This window comes from Salvelinus fontinalis, chromosome 1, assembly GCF_029448725.1.
Source record: "Salvelinus fontinalis isolate EN_2023a chromosome 1, ASM2944872v1, whole genome shotgun sequence".
Lineage (NCBI taxonomy): Eukaryota > Metazoa > Chordata > Actinopteri > Salmoniformes > Salmonidae > Salvelinus > Salvelinus fontinalis.
The window spans coordinates 11,165,127-11,187,845 of record NC_074665.1 but is presented as its reverse complement, the minus strand read 5'-3'; the positions used below and the strand labels follow the sequence as shown (position 1 = coordinate 11,187,845).

Here is a 22,719-nt window from a genome sequence, read left to right as displayed (position 1 = left end):
CTTACCAAAACAGTTTGCTGTTTTGTTGTCATAGAGATTTGGGTTTAGCCCAGCTGTTTCCTAGCCCCATTGAAATGTAACTACTGTATGTAGCCTCTGTTTTTGTCATGCTAGCAAATAAGTATGTGTTATTATGCAAATATACAGTATGTTTATATTGGTATACTTACCTATTCTACTAACCTCTTTTGACATGTTGCCAAGTTGGCCCTTGAAATATGGAGGCCATTGTTGGTGAGATGAACACTGTTCATCAAATGTTTTTCTGTGTTGTCATATGTGACATCTGTAGCAGATGTTTGATAATGGCTGGTAATTGGTTGTCTCTCGGGCTTGTCTAAACGGTTACGCGGTGGAGAAATGTGAACGTAACAAAGAGGATCTGAAGAAAGAAGAAGTCAAAGATGAATGAAAACCTCAAAGGGTCATTTAATATGTACCCTGAACAAAAAGATGAAGGCAACATGTACTGCACTCTATACTCCTCTGTAAACTGGTCATCTCTGTATACCCGTCGCAAGACCCACTGGTTGATGCTTATTTATAAAACCCTCTTAGGCCTCACTCCCCCCTATCTGAGATATCTACTGCAGCCCTCATCCTCCACATACAACACCCGTTCTGCCTGTCACATTCTGTTCAAGGTCCCCAAAGCACACAGATTCCTGGGTCGCTCCTCTTTTCAGTTCGCTGTAGCTCGCGACTGGAACGAGCTTCAACAAACACTCAAACTGGACAGTTTTATCTCAATCTATTCATTCAAAGACTCAATCATGGACTCTAACTGACAGTTGTGGCTGCTTTGTGTGATGTATTGTTGTCTCTACCTTCTTGCCCTTTGTGCTGTTGTCTGTGCCCAATAATGTTTCTACCATGTTTTGTGCTGCTACCATGTTGTTGTCATGTTGTGTTGCTACCATGCTGTGTTATGTGTTGCTGCCTTGCTATGTTGTCTTAGGTCTCTCTTTATGTAGTGTTGTCTCTCTTGTTGTGATGTGTGTTTTGTCCGATATTTCTATTTGTATATATATATATATATATATATATTTGTATTTATTAAAAAATTTAAATCCCAGGCCCCCGTCCCCGCATGAGGCCTTTTGCGTTTTGGTAGGCTGTTATTGTAAATAAGAATTTGTTCTTAACTGACTTGCCTAGTTAAATAAAGGTTAAATGGGAAATAAAAAAAAATATGTAAAGTGTTGGTCCCATGTTTCATGAGCTGAAATAAAAGATCCCAGAAATGTTCCATACATACAAAAAGCTGATTCCAATAGAATATTGTGTACAAATGTATTTACATCCCTGTTAGTGAACATTCTATCCTTTGTGAAGATAATCCATCCACCTGACAGGTGTGGCAAATCAAGAAGCTGATTAAACAGCATGATTGTTACACAAGTGTGCCTCGTGCTGGGGACAATAAAAGGCCACTAAAATGTGCAGTTTTGTCACACAACACAATGCCACAGATGTCTCAAGTTTTGAGGGAGCGTAAAATTGGCATGCTGACTTCAGGAATATCTACCAGAGCAAATCAAATTTTATTTGTCACATACACATGGTTAGCAGATGTTAATGTGAGTGTAGCGAAATGCTTGTGCTTCTAGTTCCGACAATGCAGTAATAACCAACGAGTAATCTAACCTAACAATTCCACAACTACTACCTTATACACACAAGTGTAAAGGGATAAAGAATATGTACATAAAGATATATGAATGAGTGATGGTACAGAACGGCAAGATGCAGTAGATGGTATAGAATACAGTATATACATATGAGATGAGTAATGTAGGGTATATAAACATAAAGTGGCATAGTTTAAAGTGGCTAGTGATCCATGTATTACATAAAGATGGCAAGATGCAGTAGATGATATAGAGTACAGTATATACATATACATATGAGATGAGTAATGTAGGGTATGTAAACATTATATTAAGTGGCATTCTTTAAAGTGGCTAGTGATACGTTTTTACATACATTTCCATCAATTCCCATTATTAAAGTGGCTGGAGTTGAGTCAGTATGTTGGCAGCGGCCACTAAATGTTAGTGGTGGCTGTTTAACAGTCGGATGGTCTTGAGATAGAAGCTGTTTTTCAGTCTCTCGGTCCCTGCTTTGATGCACCTGTACTGACCTCGCCTTCTGGATGATAGCGGGGTGAACAGGCAGTGGCTCGGGTGGTTGTTGTCCTTGATGATCTTTATGGCCTTCCTGTGACATTGGGTGGTGTAGGTGTCCTGGAGGGCAGGTAGTTTGCCCCCGGTGATGCGTTGTGCAGACCTCACTACCCTCTGGAGAGCCTTACGGTTGTGGGCGGAGCAGTTGCCGTACCAGGCGGTGATACAGCCCGACAGGATGCTCTCGATTGTGCATCTGTAGAAGTTTGTGAGTGTTTTTGGTGACAAGCCGAATTTCTTCAGCCTCCTGAGTTTGAAGAGGCGCTGTTGAGCCTTCTTCACCACGCTGTCTGTGTGGGTGGACCAATTCAGTTTGTCCGTGATGTGTACACCGAGGAACTTAAAACTTACTACCCTCTCCACTACTGTCCCGTCGATGTGGATAGGGGGGTGCTCCCTCTGCTGTTTCCTGAAGTCCACAATCATCTTCTTTGTTTTGTTGACGTTGAGTGTGAGGTTATTTTCCTGACACCACACTCCGAGGGCCCTCACCTCCTCCCTGTAGGCCGTCTCGTCGTTGTTGGTAATCAAGCCTACCACTGTAGTGTCGTCCGCAAACTTGATGATTTAGTTGGAGGCGTGCATGGCCACGCAGTCGTGGGTGAACAGGGAGTACAGGAGAGGGCTCAGAACGCACCCTTGTGGGGCCCCAGTGTTGAGGAACAGCGGGGTGGAGATGTTGTTACCTACCCTCACCACCTGGGGGCGGCCCGTCAGGAAGTCCAGTACCCAGTTGCACAGGGCGGGGTCGAGACCCAGGGTATCGAGCTTGATGAGGAGTTTGGATGGTACTATGGTGTTAAATGCTGAGCTGTAGTCGATGAACAGCATTCTCACATAGGTATTCCTCTTGTCCAGATGGGTTAGTGCAGTGTGATGGCGATTGCGTCGTCTGTGGATCTATTGGGGTGGTAAGCAAATTGGAGTGGGTCTAGGGTGTCAGGTAGGGTGGAGGTGATATGGTCCTTGACTAGTCTCTCAAAGCACTTCATGATGACGGAAGTGAGTGCTACGGGGTGGTAGTCGTTTAGCTCAGTTACCTTAGCTTTCTTGGGAACAGGAACAATGGTGGCCCTCTTGAAGCATGTGGGAACAGCAGACTGGGATAAGGATTAATTGAATATGTCCGTAAACACACCAGCCAGCTGGTCTGCGCATGCTCTGAGGACACGGCTGGGAATGCCGTCTGGGCCTGCAGCCTTGCGAGGGTTAACACGTTTAAATGTTTAAATGTTTTACTCACCTCGGCTGCAGTGAAGGAGAGCCCGCAGGTTTTGGTAGCGGGCCGTGTCAGTGGCACTGTATTGTCCTCAAAGCGAGCAAAAAAGTTATTTAGTCTGTCTTTGAGCAAGACATCCTGGTCCGCGACGGGGCTGGTTTTCTTTTTGTAATCCGTGATTGACTGTAGACCCTGCCACATACCTCTTGTGTCTGAGCTGTTGAATTGCGACTCTACTTTGTCTCTATACTGGCACTTAGCTTGTTTGATTGCCTTGCGGAGGGAATAGCTACACTGTTTGTATTCGGTCATGTTTCCGGTCACCTTGCCCTGGTTAAAAGCAGTGGTTTGCGCTTTCATGGCTGTTGCCATGGTATTGAATGTTAATTTCACTACCAACATTGTTTTAGAGAATTTGGCAGTACATCCAACTGGCCTCAAAACCGCAGACCACATGCAACCATGCCAGCCCAGGACCTCCACATCTGGCTTCTTCACCTGTGGGAGGGATGGTCTGGGGCAGCTGATGAAACTGGGTTTGCACAACCGAATCATTTCTGCACAAACCGTCTCAGGGAAACTAATCTGCGTGCTCGTCGTCCTCATCGGGGTCTTGACCTGACTGCAGTTCGGCGTCGTAACCGACTTCAGTGGGCAAATATTCACCTTCACATGGCCACTGTCACACTGTAGAAGTGTGCTCTTCACAGATGAATCACATTTTTAACTGTACCTGGCAGACTGCGTGAATGGTGTCGTGTGGGCGAGTGGTTTGAGAATCCCATTTTTAACTGTACCTGGCAGACTGCGTGTATAGCGCCGTGTGGGCGAGTGGTTTGCTGTCAACTTTGGGGTATTTCTGTCTGTAATAAAGCCTTTTTGTGCAGGAAAACTCATTCTGATTGCCTGGGCCTGGCTCCCCAGGGGGTCGGCATATGCCCTCCCAGGCTGCGGCCCTGCCCAGTCATGTGAAATCCGTTGATTAGGGCCTAATTCATTTATTTAAATTGACTGATTTCCTTATATGAACTGTAACTCAGCAAAATCTTTGAAATTGCATGTTGCATTTATATATTTTTTTCAGTACAGATACAACAATTCGAGTAGTTTCTGTCAATAAGGTATGCTCGATGTTATTTGATGTGTCCAAACTGGCTTCCCTTGACACTTGTTTTTGGTGCGCCAGAACCATTCACAGTTGAGCTCACTCAGTTTAGCTCAATGTTGATTGGCTATTATTTTATACTTTTTTTTAATCAAAGGAGGACAAATGCTCACTGGCTGCTTTGCATTCAATGCTACGGGAGGCAACAATATCATACTATTTTGGACCAGATAGCATCAGATAGATGGCCTACACATTCAGAGACAGAGGGGTGCTGTTTGACTCATTCCGGTGCTTTCTAAAGTGAAATACTGTACATTCAGCCTCTTGCGAATTTAAGTACAATTATGAAACACAGAGAGACGAAAGATACATTTTTTTAAATCCTTTTTTCCTTGGTCAATTTTTTGGGGGAAAGACGGGCTTCCCTTGGCATCCATGAGTACATGCCGCTGTGAGGAGATGACTTGAAATTAAATAATAAAGACCTCAAATAAAACAAATGTAAAATACACAACTGAAATATTTTATTAAAGTAATGTGAGTAAATGGTTAATAAGTGACAAGCAGTAATGGGAATTCACTACCATCATGGGACTTTAATTAATTGTTTTGTTCTGTGCTATTTCTTCTGTGTTACAGCATTGAGCCCAAATAATCAAAAAACGAATTTGAAAACCATGATAACGTTTCTATAATAGAACCGAACGGACCTCAAAAAGCACTTATTTACTCAGCACTAATGGAAATGTCTATAATATATTAATAATATATGACTCAGGACAAAACCTTTGCACACAATACAAGTTGTCTCACTCGGGTAAAACAACATACAACATTGATGTATTGAACTCTGCCGTTTTAATTTTTGTATTATTATTAACAACAAATCCTTACAAAAAGTACATGGGGGAACACAGGTATATATAAATAATATACAAAGGACAATTTGGGCTAGGTGCGGGGCTAGGGGGTACAATATCACATTACACAAGGACCTTGAGTGGCATACACACGTTTATCATTCTAACAGCTTTTTTTGTTGGCAGAGTATTTAAATATTTTTGTAAGGTAAGAAAAATGTGGTGTTTTGTTTGTAAACGTACATTTGTGAATATGAAATTTGGCCAAAAGAATAATTAATTAATTACATAGAAATAAGTTGAAACATTTGTATCTTTAAGTAAAGAATCCAGGCAGTACATATCTCCATAATAGTGTAAAAATCTTAATAAATGTGTTCAATTATAATCTACGGATGTCTTGACACAGATTCTTTACATGAAAATAGTGCCAAATAAGATGCAAAACCGTTTATGGATGGTCATTACAAAATGTACAATTTGAATATGTTTTTTTTTTAACTTCTTCATATAGTGGTTGGCAGGATAATATTTATGAATAATTTAAAAAGAAACTTCCTTCATTTTGTTAATAAGTAAGTATGTGTGTGGCAACATACACACTGTTTTCCAACAGACAGTATCAATAAAACCATTCCAATAAGGCATGATTAAGGTATATAGCAGAGTTCCCAAACTGACGGCACGTGGGCCGAATTTGGCCCGCGGTGGTCTCATTTGGCCCCATGTTTTCTGAGCAATAAATACAAATAAAATATTTATTTTTATTGGACATAAGATTGTAAAAACACTAAATCAGCTCCAAGTGATTTTAATTTTGAGAAATATGTTCCCAAGTATTCCCACACATAATAGAGAGACACGTGATCATTTTCAAACGTAAGAAAGGTTTGAAAATATTGTTTTTAGACAAATATTATGTGTTTGGGCTTCTTGCGGTCAATTTGCAGTTTACAAATGATTTGTAATTTGAGTCCGGCCCCCACCATCCACGCAACAACAACAAAAATCGTCCCTCAGCTGAATCTAATGTATGATCCCTGGTATATAGATACCAGGGATACAATCCTGTTGAAACAAGACTTGTATAGCTCTATTGTTGAATGGACCAAAAGATAAACGAGTCTTTCCTACTGATGAGTCAACAGGGATAAGCGTATGTTCTGAGGGTCAAGTCTTGACACGTTCCTGAATAATAAAGCAATACCGGAGGGAATGGCATCTAGTCTTGCAAAATCTTTAGGTGTTACAGGGATCTTGTAAAGTGATAATAATAAATGAATAAGTAAAAGACCCTCTGCATTTACAAGTTGGCTCACCAATAGGATATTATTTCGGAACCAATATTCTACAAACAAAGAAATATTTTTATACAATATGTCCCGATTATTCCATATAATATATGTGTGGAGAAAAATTATGCCTATAAATTAAGGACCATGACAAGAAAACCTGCGGATGAAAAGCAACTCTTCCAGCTTTCGTCCCAATGACAGTATATGAAGTTTCGTTGTTTCCCAACTTCCCATAATGCTTCACTGATCGCCAGCTGAGAGCTGACAAATGCTGTTCTTGAAATGTTGCGCAGTTTACGCGTGTTCGGGAAAGTGCAGGGATTTTTGATCCTGTTTACTGACACAAATCTAGTTCGGAGTTTTAGGGTACAAGAGTTAGATTGGCTCTTGACCAAGATGCTGGGTGGGACTCACTGTTGAATTGGACATTTGTAAAGCCCCACACTCTTTCCTGTTTGGGTAAGTTTCAGTCTCCGGCAGCGCAATATGCTCCCTCTTTTGTTTCATACGAAGGGCCTAGCAAATTAGCTTAGCAAGCTAGCTAGGAAACCAGAAATAAATCAAAGTTGGTCACTAGCTAGCTGTATCTAATAAATGCATCACTCCACCCCTCCGTGGTCTGCGGGAAATCGATCCCCAACGCGGAATGGCAATAACCAGCAAATATTCAAGGATTGTATTATTATAGCCACCAGCCAGTCACCCATTATTTCACAGTAAAATGACGTTCCCATATCAACTACAGATGAATTGGTCAGTTTAGAAGAGTATTAGAGAGGTGCAACTTTTACAAGGGACATTGTTTTGTGATAAGCGGCTAACTACATAGCCAGCTAGTTTAGTACATCGTGAACTGGTTACATTAACTAAGCAAATCAAAACACGTATCCTATTTACATAGTTAGGTTAATCTGATAACTAGCGAGGTAATGTTTTCTGTAGCCCTTGTTGTCGCACGAATCATCTTTCACATTTGACTAGCTGTGACTGGACTTGAGGGTGTACAACTAAGACCGGAAGTGACTTTTCGTAACTGGTTAGGAGATCATTTTAGCTAATCCTAACCCGTTCCCCAACCTTAACTAAAGTGTCCTAACCTGCAGTGTAACTTCTTCTAACCTGCTACGAAAAGGTCACCTCCGGTCGTAGCTGTACTCCCTAGTCAGAACCCATTTGACTGACGACAAAAAAGGGAGCTAGTTTGGGACAGTTAGTTTGGGACAGCTATTTGGGACAGAACCTGTCATTCCAGGTTACGGAAAGTTAGCTAAACATAAAAGTAGTTAGTTAAGTTCCATTTGTTTGTGAGAAGGCAAAGCGGTTCGAAGCCAGTTGGTAACTTTTTTGTTAGTATATATTTTCTTTTTTTCTTATCGCATCTATTTTGGTGGATTTCCAGTAGCGTTATATACTTCTGATTTGGCCACTTTTTCCGAGTCAGCTTGATACTGTAGCTGCAAGTGCAAACGCGTTACATTGTTTGTTTACTCATTTGTATACCCGCCATTTAATGAATCTGCAACGTTCTTGCTGAACTCAACTAACGTTACATAACGTAACTAACGTTACATTACTTTGAACAGTAGTAATGGAAAACTAAGTGAACGCTGACAGCCAACGAAAACAACGTTAGAGCACGTTTAGCATTTAGTTCTGACTTGTTTGCTTTCTAGTTGGCTATTTCGATATTTAGTCGATATTTAGCCAGCTAAGTCTGTGATGTGCATTATCGCTAGCAGCTTGTTGTCTGAACTCTAGCTAGATAAAGTTACAATCCACTGTTGACCAATGTGCTTGGTGATGATGGAACCCAATCTTGTCCTATATCCAGTCATGAGGTCAAGATCATTTCAATTCCATGTATTAATCTAACCTTTCTGTATTTCTGCTCAATTTCAGTTGCTATGGAGCAACCACTGGGGGACTCTGATGATTTACAGCCACAGGACCTTTCCTCCACCCGCAGCCTTCCCGCTGTGATGGACCTGACCAGAAAAGGTGAGGAATGCCTCTTGAAAGCCAACGCCATGGAGGCCCTACGGGTGGTCAAGCCTCCCAGCTGGTACCCAAACTTCCCCGAGACTGACCACGACCACAGGCTTCAACCAGTAGACCAGATACAGCCGGACAATGCTTTCTCCAACACTACAGTCACTCTCTCATATGTGAGCCGGTCTCATGTCTTCTCCCAGCATCCCTCTCTCTCCCAGCATCCCTCTCTCTCCCAGCATCCCTCTCTCTCCCAGCATCCCTCTCTCTCCCAGCATCCCTCTCTCTCCCAGCATCCCTCTCTCTACGGCGTCCCGTCGATCAGCAGGTTCTCAACAATGGATGGCTACCTGCAGCAGGTGGATAGGCCTCTGGGCTTAGCACCTCGGTCGGAAATACTTGACTCTATCCCTCCAGCCCAGGTGGTGGGTGAGAATGTCCCAGGGGTGTGTCTGATGCAGCAGTCTTATGAAATCAATGGCCATCGAGTTGCCAGTAACGGAGGAGTGGAGAAATACAAGCCTCAACAGAGAGGGAGTTCAATGAAACACACTCTTTCTCAGGACACGGTCAACAAAGGATTGCAGAATGGCCAGGGTAGTAGCAGCTGGTCCAACTCTGCCATCTGTGTCGATTCCTCCCCAGAGTCTCTCGCTACAGACATGGAGGAGGGTCAGAGGGCTTCAGAGGTTCTCTTTCTCATCTCTAGAACAGAGGAGCCGGTCCTGATGCAGGACAGCAGGAGTCCCAGGGACCTGTGTTCTCCGAATAGGGACTATATCAGTCCTCTGGAGGACCCGGTCTCTCCCTCTGTCTCACTGGACGACGTAGACGATGGGCTCATTCTGCCTCAGGCCTCCTGCTCACACTGCGCTTACAATTATTCACCAGACCACACGGCTGATACCCGCTGGGATGAGCTGGGGAGAGGAGGACCTGGGCTGTCTGCAGTACAGGGGACAAGGTCTAATGGTGAGAATATACCAAGGTTAGATTACAGCAAGGACTTCCAGCAGCCAGGACATAATCCCAAGGCAGCTTCAGAGCCTATTGTTGATTTGACAGAAGACGAGAGCAGTGTGCCAGAGGTTTCAGAAAAGAACCCCGAGGAGACAGCTGCTACTCACCTGAATGGTAATGTGAAGGCAGAGCGGAGGACTTCTGAGAGGAAACGACTCCCCCCTCGCTCTGGCAGGGGAACCAGGTTAGAGGCCATAGTGATGAACATAAACCCTAACTGGTATAAAGTATCCACCAAGAAGCCCAAGCGTCAGACGAACCCCCTGACCCAGAGCAGTCCATCTAAAGCCGGTGTTAGTCCTAACAAACAGACCTCGTGTGTAGTGAAGAAGAAGAAGGTCCAGAATAAAGCAGCGTCTAGCTGCGAGGGAGAGACTAAAGTACAGGCAGCAGTAGCCTCACTGACCAGTCATATGGATAACATTTACACAAACGCAGACAGTTGCATAGAGTCTACCTCAGATTCGGAACACGCCCGTTCTTCAAAATACCCACACAACCACAGCACATCTCCAATAACCTCCAGTCTGCCCTTTGCTCCAGACAAAGACTCAGAGAAGGAGTCGGAACACAGAGAGTCAGGTCCCGAGCCCTCCTATGAGGTGGATTTACTGACCGTACCACCGTCACTTAAAACATCTCCAAAGGAACCCGGGAAGCATCAAGCTAAGACTACAAGCAGCGAAGCAGCTGCTCCCACAGCCAAATCAAGGAAGGCGACCCCTGCTCCCAAGAAGAAACGGAAGAAACCCAGACTGGACCAGTCCTCAATATTCTCCCCTCAGGAGCCTGAGATCAAACTGAAATACATCAACTACAAGGAGGAGAAGAGGGACATGAGGGTGGACAAGTTCTCTCCTTTCATCCACATAGAGCATAAGCCCTCCTCCACCTCCCACGCCAACTGTACTGTCATCAACTACCCAGAGGAGGAGAAGCCCAGGCAGAATGGCCAGGGACAACAGCAGGCTGGAAGTTCAGGATCCAGGGGTTTCCTCCCAGGGGCTGTACCCTCCACTTCCTGCCTCCAGCTGGGCCGCATCTCCACCCACAGCCAGCACCACAGCTCCCTGGTTTGCTGCCTGTGTGGAGGCTCGGCTAACGCCATGGACCTTGGGGACCTCCACGGGCCCTACTACCCTGAGGGATACAGACCCAGCACTGAAGCCCCAGCTAGCAAACCAGGCCCCAAAGAAGAGGAGGATCTCAGTGACTCTGACTCATCCTGCAGCGTGAGAGGCCGGGGCAGAAAGTGTGCTCGGCCCCCGGGGGTCCCCTGGCCCCACAAACCTGACCCCCGGCTGAAACAGGAGGCCCTGCTGGGGAGGTGGACCAGTGACAGCGACCTCTCAGGCAGCCCTGGAGCTAAGAGGGGCAGGATTGAGGCTGGGCCTTTGGTAACATCTGGGGCCAGGACTGCAGTGGATGACTGGTACATTCCCCCTGTGGTGCCTCTGGACCAGTGTGAGTACTGGCTCCACGAGGACTGCAGCATCTGGTCTACAGGTGTGTTCCTGGTGAAGGGAAGGCTCTACGGCCTGGAAGAGGCAGTCAAGGTGGCTCAGGAGACGGTAAGTGTAAATCCTGCAGGATAGAAACAGATGTCTTTATTGATTTATGATTTGGGGTGAATATATAGTGATCTTCCATTGAGGGCTATGTCTGCTGTTGTACCCGTCTGTTTACTATTTTACATTTAGTTCGTATGTAATAGTTCTACAACTCTGTTAAACCATGTCAAATCAAATTTTATTGGTCACATACATGTGTTTAGCAGATGTTATTGTAGGTGTAGCGAAATGTACCCGAAATGTAAACTACTATAGCAGCTTGTCTTGGCCCGCAACACGAGGAAACCAATCTATTTCATTTCGTGTTTTCAGACGTGTTCTCGCTGCCATAACCCAGGTGCCACGTTGGGCTGCTTCATCAAAGGATGCCCCAACAAGTACCACTACAGGTGTTCTCTACAGTCAGGTGAGTCTCCTCTGTCCTTATTCCTGTCCCCTACTGGGACCATCAGGTGAGTCTCCTCTGTCCTTATCCCTGTCCCCTACTGGGACCATCAGGTGAGTCTCCTCTGTCCTTATCCCTGTCCCCTACTGGGACCATCAGGTGAGTCTCCTCTGTCCTTATTCCTGTCCCCTACTGGGACCATTGGGTGAGTCTCCTCTGTCCTTATCCCTGTCCCCTACTGGGACCATCAGGTGAGTCTCCTCTGTCCTTATCCCTGTCCCCTACTGGGACCATCAGGTGAGTCTCCTCTGTCCTTATTCCTGTCCCCTACTGGGACCATTGGGTGAGTCTCCTCTGTCCTTATCCCTGTCCCCTACTGGGACCATCAGGTGAGTCTCCTCTGTCCTTATTCCTGTCCCCTACTGGGACCATTGGGTGAGTCTCCTCTGTCCTTATCCCTGTCCCCTACTGGGACCATCAGGTGAGTCTCCTCTGTCCTTATCCCTGTCCCCTACTGGGACCATCAGGTGAGTCTCCTCTGTCCTTATCCCTGTCCCCTACTGGGACCATCGGGTGAGTCTCCTTGTCTCACAGATTTGTCTTGAGACTCGATTTGATAGAAAATGTAATTATTTGAGACTTGACTTGGGAGCGTCAAGACTCTGGACTTATTTTGTGGCACAGTCTCTGTGGATAACTCTCCATGCAGCCAGAGGCAGTAGCCACAGCATTGCCCTTATAATAAAAATTGCAACAGATTGGCTTATGAAATGTTACTCTGACCTCTGATTGGACCAGCAAGCTGTCAATCAACAAAGGTCCAGTGTGCCAGAGAACAGACTGCTGATTTGTTGTACAGCTATAGGATCGGGTGCATTGCAAATGTCAAATTGTAGGGAGAGCGGATTGCCATAATAAATATCCGGCTCCAAAAAAATGTTTGGTGATCAAGAATATGAACTGTTTACTTTGCAAGCTCACCAGCAATGGGGCGTCAAGACACAATTACTAGCACAGGCCAACTGGTCTTTTGGTACGGCCTATGTAAAAAAAAAAAAAATGATATCTTTGTTATTTTTGTTGTGCATAATAGGAGCAGGTATGCATAGAAATAGGCTATGTGGCCTGTGTGCCGCACTTTGGAGTCAGTACGTTGAATAACATCATTATTGTTCCATTTATTAATGGTGATAATTCATAAGCAATCTATACTGAACAAAAATATAAACGCGACGTGCAACAATTTTAACGATTTCAGTGAGTTACAGTTCATGTAAGGAAATCAGTCAATTGATATAAATTAATTAGGCCCTAATTTATGGATTTCACAGGGCAGCCATGGGTGGGCCCGGGAGGCCACTTGGGGGCCAGGCCCATCCACTGGGGTGCCAGGCCCAGCCAATCAGAATGAGTTTTTCCACACAAAGGGGCTTTATTACATCCACAAATACTCCTCAGTTTCATCAGCTGTCTGGGTCGCTGGTCTCAGACCATCCCACAGGTGAAGAAGTCTGATGTGGAGGTCCTGGGCTGGCGTGGTTACATGTGGTCTGCGATTGTGACGCCGGTTGGACGTAGTGCCAAATTCTCTAAAATGAACATTCAATTCTCTGCCAAAAGCTCTGGTGGACATTCCTGTAGTCAGCATGTCAATTGCATGCTCCCTCCAAAACTGCACATTTTAGTGGCCATTTATTGTCCCCAGCACAAGGTGCACCTGTGTAATGATCATGCTGTTTAATCAGCTTGACTCATTATGTCTGGGGGTTTTAAGCCTAGCTACATGGTCTGTAACCTGACCCGTTATGTCTAGGGATCTGCAGCCTAGCTACATGGTCTGTAACCTGACCCGTTATGTCTAGGGATCTGCAGCCTAGCTACGTGGTCTGTAACCTGACCCGTTATGTCTAGGGATCTGCGGCCTAGCTACGTGGTCTGTAACCTGACCCGTTATGTCTAGGGATCTGCAGCCTAGCTACGTGGTCTGTAACCTGACCCGTTATGTCTAGGGATCTGCAGCCTAGCTACGTGGTCTGTAACCTGACCCGTTATGTCTAGGAATCTGCGGCCTAGCTAACTGGTCTGTAACCTGACCCGTTATGTCTAGGAATCTGCGGCCTAGCTACGTGGTCTGTAACCTGACTCGTTATGTCTAGGGATCTGCAGCCTAGCTACGTGGTCTGTAACCTGACCCGTTATGTCTAGGGATCTGCAGCCTAGCTACGTGGTCTGTAACCTGACTCATTATGTCTAGGGATCTGCAGCCTAGCTACGTGGTCTGTAACCTGACTCATTATGTCTATGGATCTGCAGCCTAGCTACGTGGTCTGTAACCTGACTCATTATGTCTAGGGATCTGCAGCCTAGCTACGTGGTCTGTAACCTGAATGAATGTACATTTATGTGAGAAATCATGCGACCAGGTGTTGAATGTACATGTACCCAGGGAGAGAGCAACTTTACCTTGGTCCAGGGCCAGCTCTGTTTCTCTTGACCTCTAGGTCAGCTAGTCCAAGTGGATTATTTGTTCAGGTGGTGACGAAACAAAAATATGTACCAAAAAAGGGGAATTAATCCCAAACGAAATACTGAAAACAAAAGGAAATGCCTTCACGCCATCAAACACAACCAGCAGCCTCACGGCTTGCCAGCTGGGTCACTGACTGGCCCTAGTTGGCAGCAGCGGTTGTACTAGACCCAGTTGCTGCCCCCTGGGGGATGGAGTGTGAAGTGTATCCTGGATCGTGTGTTTGTCTGTGTCCTAACACTAACCTCCCCCTCCCTATAGAATAACACTAGTACTGTGGTTGTAAAACGGTAATGCCACCCCAGCTGTGTGTGTGTGTGTGTGTGTGTGTGTGTGTGTTGCAGGCTCTCTGTAGCCGGTTGGTGTGTGTAGTCTGGTTCAGCTGCTGTTTTGCTATTGATCAGTGATCTTCATTGATCCAAGCATTCTTCTCCCCACAGACTGTGTCCTCAATGAAGAGAACTTCTCCATGAAATGCACCAAGCACAAGGTATGGACGGTTGATATAAATGAATGCTAGGTTTGATCCTTACCAAGACCATCTCATTCACTCACTCAGTTGCTGTCAGTGTTTTCTGTCTCACTGTACAAAGATGGTCTTTTTGTGAAAGAGATTTTGCTGACATGGAACTGACAATTTAGCAATCCTCCATTTTTATGATTTGTGTGTTACTAAGATGAAGTATGGCTTGCTTCAGTAAAGTGTTGCTTCATGCTGAGGCTGACTACACAGTCCTTCTGCATCATGTACACAGCCCTACTGCATCATGTACACAGCCCTACTGCATCATGTACACATCATGTACACAGCCCTACTGCATCATGTACACAGTCCTACTGCATCATGTACACAGCCCTACCGCATCATGTACACAGCCCTACCGCATCAGGAACTGTCTGTTCCTCCCCAGAACAAGTCTGTTCCCTTATATTTCACTGTGTGTTACTGGGATTTACTGTCTGTTCCTTCCCAGAACAAGTCTGTTCCCTTATATTTCACTGTGTGTTACTGGGATTTACTGTCTGTTCCTTCCCAGAACAAGTCTGTTCCCTTATATTTCACTGTGTGTTACTGGGATTTACTGTCTGTTCCTCCCCAGAACAAGTCGTTTCAAGGCTCTGGGAACAGAAGAGACAACCGGTGACACAACCAGAAGACAGACTTGACGACACATGGCTGGTTGTTCTCTTTTCTGGTTGTCTTTCACATTTATACATGACAACACCGTCTCTTGTCTGGTTGTCTTTCACATTTATACATGACAACACCGTCTCTTTACTGGTTGTCTTTCACATTTATACATGACAACACCGTCTCTTTTCTGGTTGTTGTCTTTCACATTTATACATGACAACACCGTCTCTTTTCTGGTTGTTGTCTTTCACATTTATACATGACAACACCGTCTCTTGTCTGGTTGTCTTTCACATTTATACATGACAACACCGTCTCTTTTCTGGTTGTCTTTCACATTTATACATGACAACACCGTCTCTTTTCTGGTTGTTGTCTTTCACATTTATACATGACAACACCGTCTCTTTTCTGGTTGTCTTTCACATTTATACATGACAACACCGTCTCTTTACTGGTTGTTGTCTTTCACATTTATACATGACAACACCGTCTCTTTACTGGTTGTTGTCTTTCACATTTATACATGACAACACTGTCTCTTTCACATTTATACATGACAACACTGTCTCTTTCACATTTATACATGACAACACTGTCTCTTTCCTGGTTGTTGTCTTTCACATTTATACATGACAACACCGTCTCTTTTCTGGTTGTTGTCTTTCACATTTATACATGACAACACCGTCTCTTTTCTGGTTGTTGTCTTTCACATTTATACATGACAACACCGTCTCTTTTCTGGTTGTTGTCTTTCACATTTATACATGACAACACTGTCTCTTTTCTGGTTGTCTTTCACATTTATACATGACAACACTGTCTCTTTTCTGGTTGTTGTCTTTCACATTTATACATGACAACACTGTCTCTTTTCTGGTTGTTGTCTTTCACATTTATACATGACAACACTGTCTCTTTTCTGGTTGTTGTCTTTCACATTTATACATGACAACACTGTCTCTTTCACATTTATACATGACAACACTGTCTCTTTCACATTTATACATGACAACACTGTCTCTTTCCTGGTTGTTGTCTTTCACATTTATACATGACAACACCGTCTCTTTTCTGGTTGTCTTTCACATTTATACATGACAACACCGTCTCTTTACTGGTTGTCTTTCACATTTATACATGACAACACGGTCTCTTTCACATTTATACATGACAACACCGTCTCTTTTCTGGTTGTTGTCTTTCACATTTATACATGACAACACCGTCTCTTTACTGGTTGTTGTCTTTCACATTTATACATGACAACACCGTCTCTTTTCTGGTTGTCTTTCACATTTATACATGACAACACTGTCTCTTTACTGGTTGTTGTCTTTCACATTTATACATGACAACACCGTCTCTTTTCTGGTTGTCTTTCACATTTATACATGACAACACCGTCTCTTTTCTGGTTGTTGTCTTTCACATTTATACATGACAACACCGTCTCTTTACTGGTTCTCTTTCACATTTATACATGACAACACCGTCTCTTTTCTGGTTGTTGTCTTTCACATTTATACATGACAACACTGTCTCTTTACTGGTTGTTGTCTTTCACATTTATACATGACAACACCGTCTCTTTTCTGGTTGTTCTCTTTCACATTTATACATGACAACACCGTCTCTTTTCTGGTTGTTCTCTTTCACATTTATACATGACAACACCGTCTCTTTTCTGGTTGTCTTTCACATTTATACATGACAACACCGTCTCTTTACTGGTTGTTCTCTTTCACATTTATACATGACAACACCGTCTCTTTACTGGTTGTTCTCGTTCACATTTATACATGACAACACCGTCTCTTTACTGGTTGTCTTTCACATTTATACATGACAACACTGTCTCTTTACTGGTTGTTGTCTTTCACATTTATACATGACAACACCGTCTCTTTTCTGGTTGTCTTTCACATTTATACATGACAACACTGTCTCTTTACTGGTTGTCTTTCACATTTATACATGACAACACTGTCTCTTTACTGGTTGTTGTCTTTCACATTTATACATGACAACACTGTCTCTTTACTGGTTGTTGTCTTTCACATTTATACATGACAACACTGTCTCTTTACTGGTTGTTGTCTTTCACATTTATACATGACAACACCGTCTCTTTTCTGGTTGTTGTCCACTTTATTTCAGCATTACTGACCTGCGTGTGAGTCACATCTGTTAGTGTTTTTACATATTCTAACATTCTTTGATCACAATGATGGTAATAAGATATTTATGTTTTATATCCAAATTGCTAAATGGTATGTCTTTGTTTGAAAACATAATGTATTTTTTCTTCCGTTCCAGACGTCGTTCATCTGTGGCGTTACGCGGGGTTTCCCCCGTGAACCCGGTAACTGTGGCAACGCTGTAACTGTCCTCTGATTGACAGCTGGGCTGGGGCGGAATGCAAACACCCACAAACCTTAAAACTGGCTTTCTGCACTTTCTGCTACCTTGTTATCTTCACCACATAAAGCACTGCGAAGACTAAATAGGAGACCAAGGCTGTCCTAATGTTCTGGCACCTCATTCCTTCTCCTGGCTCTGGACTGACTGCCAACGGTGGATAGTAGATGGGCCAATGACACAACAGAAGAGTTGGGAGCGGGGCCCAAAGCCAATGTCACCATTTGATTGAAGATAAATGTTTTCACGTCGCTTATGGCTAAACACGTGCTATCGCTTTGTAATTATTTATTCGGAAAAAGGATTCTCCCTTTTTTTAAATTGAAATGTTGATAAAATAATTGGAGATATTTAATTTTATAAAGCTTTCTAAGTATGTGATATATATTTGGCTTATTTATTTTTGGGGGTATCTTGTGGCTTTAGTTTTTACTTTGAAATTGACCCGGAGGTGTGTTTGTATGCATCTAAGTTATGAGTAAGAACCTCGACGCTGAAGACTGCACTTGGTAGAGAAACTGGTGGTGTGGAGACTGGTGCAGAATGGTCTAGTATTCAGATCGACCACAAGTTTATCGACAGAACCATATCTGATCACAATACAGGTACCTGAGATCTATTCATAAAGACCATACTGTACTACATGGGATGACAATAACACCAGATTCATCTGATTTAGTTCTGAGGGTGTGACCAGGCATTTCAACGGATTTTACTTGCACTTTGTTTTTTCATTTGATAACTGATATAAATAATTGAGGGTTAACTGTGTCTTACCTGTATCGTATATTCATTTTGTGAATGTACTTCCTCTAAAGAGGGATGTTGCTGAAAGCACTTTTTATTGGCACTTAACATATGAAACTGTTAAATCATATGAAGTTAAGCTATGTATGCTTAATCCTCACCAAAGTGGACTCACCCTGGCCTGTAGCATCTAGTCCACGACTCGCCCCCACATACAGTGCATTCAGGAAGAATTCACACCCCTTGACTTTTTTCCACATTTTGTTACGTTATTCTTTCCCCCCCCCCCCTCATCAATCTACACACAATATCCCATCACGACAAAGCAAAAACAGGTTTTTAGACATTTCTGCAAATGTGTTAAAAATGAACTGAAATGTCACATTTGCATTTCCCCACATCATGATGCTGCCACCACCATGCTTCACCGTAGGGATGGTTCCAGGTTTCCTCCTGACGTGTCCCTTGGCATTCAGGCCAAATAGTTCAATCTTGGTTTCATCAGACCAGAGAATCTTGTTTCTCATGGTCTGAGTTTTTTAGGTGCCTTTTGGCAAACTCCAAGTGGGCTGTCATGTGCCTTTTTACTGAGGAGTGGCTTCCGTCTGGTCACTCTACCGTAAAGGCCTGATTGGTGGAGTGCTGCAGAGATGGTTGTCCTTTTGGATGGCTCTCCCATCTCTACAGAGGAACTCTAGAGCTCTGTCAGAGTGACCATCAGGTTTTTGGTCACCTCCCTGACCAAGGTCCTTCTCCCCCGATTGCTCAGTTTGGCCGGGCGGCCAGCTCTAGGAAGAGTCTTGGTGGTTCCAAACTTCTTCCATTTAAGAATGATAGAGGCCACTGTTGTTGGGGACCTTCAATGCTGCAGATATTGTTTTGGTACCCTTCCCCAGATCTGTGCCTCAACACAATCCTGTCTCGGAGCTCCTCTGACAATTCCTTTGACCTCATGGCTTGGTGTTTGCTCTGACATGCACTGTCAACTGTGAGACCTTATATAGACAGGTGTGTGCCTTTCCAAATCATGTTCAATCAATTGAATTTACCACAGGTGGACTCCAATCCAAGTTGTAGAAACATCTCAAGGATGATCAATGATCAAACAGACTCAAAATTGAGTCTCATAGCAAAGGGTCTGAATACTTATGTAAATAAGGTATTTCTGTTTTCATTTTTAATATGTTTGTAAACATTTCTAAAAACCCTGTTTCTTTGTCATAGTGGGTTATTGTGTGTAGATCGAGAATTATTTAATACATTTTAGAGTAAGGCTGTAACGTGGATAAAGTCAAGGGGCCTGAATACTTTCTGAATGCACTGTAGACGTTAGTATCATCAGTACAGAGAACTTGTTTGTTTCATTCCATTGACACCATGGTTTTATCTCACTGATGCAGCTGTCAGAGACTAACGTGATTGGTCCACACATCTTCATTAGCGGTCATGTGCTCTTAACTTTCCTCTGCTGTTTTTACTGGGATTCATTACATTTTAATTTCTTTATTTTCTTGAATTACATTTACAAAGATAGTAATACAAGCCAACACTCCCATGACTCACAATACCTTACACATGCATCATGTGTTTAAACAAGGGCACTTTAAAATAAAAAATGTATTAATTGATGTAAACTGACTTGATTTTAGATCACCTCTACGTATAGACCCGTAGTGCTACGGTCAGTCTCTAGTTTCTAGCCGTCTACCACATGTTTGGGTTTACATGATCCTTTACCGGGTAGCAGTTGATTATGGTTAGCATGGTCATGTTGGTCATGTTGGCTGTCTGGCTGAAGTCCTCTCGCTCTCTCTCTCACTCTCACACTCACTCACACTCACACTCTCACCTGAACTCTTCTAAACTGCTCGGTCTTTCTCCTCACCAGCTTTGGTGGCAGGGACAAATCAGTCAGTGTTCAGGATGTCAACTTCTGTTGCATCACCACTACTAACCGGGACAGCTACCGTGCTCCTTCTGTTGCCTCACCACTACTAACCGGGACAGCTACCGTGCTCCTTCTGTTGCATCACCACTACTAACCGGGACAGCTACCGTGCTCCTTCTGTTGCCTCACCACTACTAACCGGGACAGCTACCATGCTCCTTCTGTTGCATCACCACTACTAACCGGGACAGCTACCGTGCTCCTTCTGTTGCATCACCACTACTAACCGGGACAGCTACCATGCTCCTTCTGTTGCCTCACCACTACTAACCGGGACAGCTACCATGCTCCTTCTGTTGCATCACCACTACTAACCGGGACAGCTACCATGCTCCTTCTGTTGCCTCACCACTACCAACCGGGACAGCTACCATGCTCCTTCTGTTGCCTCACCACTACTAACCGGGACAGCTACCATGCTCCTTCTGTTGCCTCACCACTACTAACCGGGACAGCTACCATGCTCCTTCTGTTGCATCACCACTACTAACCGGGACAGCTACCATGCTCCTTCTGTTGCATCACCACTACTAACCGGGACAGCTACCGTGCTCCTTCTGTTGCATCACCACTACTAACCGGGACAGCTACCATGCTCCTTCTGTTGCCTCACCACTACTAACCGGGACAGCTACCATGCTCCTTCTGTTGCATCACCACTACTAACCGGGACAGCTACCATGCTCCTTCTGTTGCCTCACCACTACTAACCGGGACAGCTACCATGCTCCTTCTGTTGCCTCACCACTACTAACCGGGACAGCTACCATGCTCCTTCTGTTGCCTCACCACTACTAACCGGGACAGCTACCATGCTCCTTCTGTTGCATCACCACTACTAACCGGGACAGCTACCGTGCTCCTTCTGTTGCATCACCACTACTAACCGGGACAGCTACCATGCTCCTTCTGTTGCATCACCACTACTAACCGGGACAGCTACCATGCTCCTTCTGTTGCCTCACCACTACTAACCGGGACAGCTACCGTGCTCCTTCTGTTGCATCACCACTACTAACCGGGACAGCTACCATGCTCCTTCTGTTGCCTCACCACTACTAACCGGGACAGCTACCGTGCTCCTTCTGTTGCATCACCACTACTAACCGGGACAGCTACCATGCTCCTTCTGTTGCCTCACCACTACTAACCGGGACAGCTACCATGCTCCTTCTGTTGCCTCACCACTACTAACCGGGACAGCTACCGTGCTCCTTCTGTTGCATCACCACTACTAACCGGGACAGCTACCATGCTCCTTCTGTTGCCTCACCACTACTAACCGGGACAGCTACCATGCTCCTTCTGTTGCATCACCACTACTAACCGGGACAGCTACCATGCTCCTTCTGTTGCCTCACCACTACTAACCGGGACAGCTACCATGCTCCTTCTGTTGCCTCACCACTACTAACCGGGACTCCCTGGGAGAGGATTCCCCACACAGCAGGAGATACACGTGTGTGTGTGTGTCTGTTCCAATATCCACACTTGTATAGCACCTAGAATAAAGCAATGTATTGGAAAGGTGTTCTAAGTGGTATTCTAATATAGCTACACATCAACTCTTCTACCTAGCAACATGTCTCCTATTGGGTCCTCTTATTTTTATTTTTTTCCCTCCTATGTTTTTGTTCTGTGTGCTGCAGTGGAACAGATTTAATCCAATACTGAGCTAAATGACCGCCAGCCACTCTGATGATGTTCCTAATTGCTGCTTCTTTAATCAAACCGATGCGTTGTACCAATTATGACTTTTGGACTATTATTTCCATGGTTGTGAAATGTGTTTGGTTTGTAATGTTGTTTCTGTGTCTAAATCTCAGGGCTGAGTGTCTCATTATTCTAATGGTATTATTTATCACACATTGACTGACTGGAGCAATGCTAATATTGAGTTCCCCCCCCCCACCCCTATGTTGACTCCATTGGCTGGAGCAATGCTAATATTGAGTTGCCCCCCACCCCTATGTGGACTCCATTGACTGGAGCAATGCTAATATTGAGTTCCCCCCCACCCCTATGTTGACTCCATTGACTGGAGCAATGCTAATATTGAGTTGCCCCCCCCCCCCCCCCCCCCCACACACACCTCTATGTTGACTCCATTGACTGGCGCAATGCTAATATTGAGTTGCCCCCCCCCCCCCCCCCCCCCTATGTTGACTCCATTGACTGGCGCAATGCTAATATTGAGTTGCCCCCCCCCCCCCCCCCCACCCCTATGTTGACTCCATTGACTGGAGCAATGCTAATATTGAGTTCCCCCCCACCCCTATGTTGACTCCATTGACTGGAGCAATGC

The 22,719-nt window shown here is 44.5% G+C and overlaps 1 protein-coding gene across 1 annotated transcript; it reads left to right on the top strand.

Annotated features, from left to right (window-relative positions):
• The first annotated feature begins 6,918 nt into the window (after positions 1–6,918).
• LOC129815271 (transcription factor 20-like) lies at positions 6,919–21,941 on the top strand. Its single transcript, XM_055868970.1, has 6 exons — positions 6,919–7,127; positions 8,568–11,248; positions 11,561–11,654; positions 14,601–14,650; positions 15,261–15,340; positions 17,618–21,941. Exons 2-5 carry the CDS (start codon positions 8,573–8,575, stop codon positions 15,303–15,305), a joined length of 2,865 nt encoding a protein of 954 aa, XP_055724945.1. The 5' UTR covers positions 6,919–7,127; positions 8,568–8,572; the 3' UTR covers positions 15,306–15,340; positions 17,618–21,941.
• The last annotated feature ends 778 nt before the right edge of the window (positions 21,942–22,719 follow it).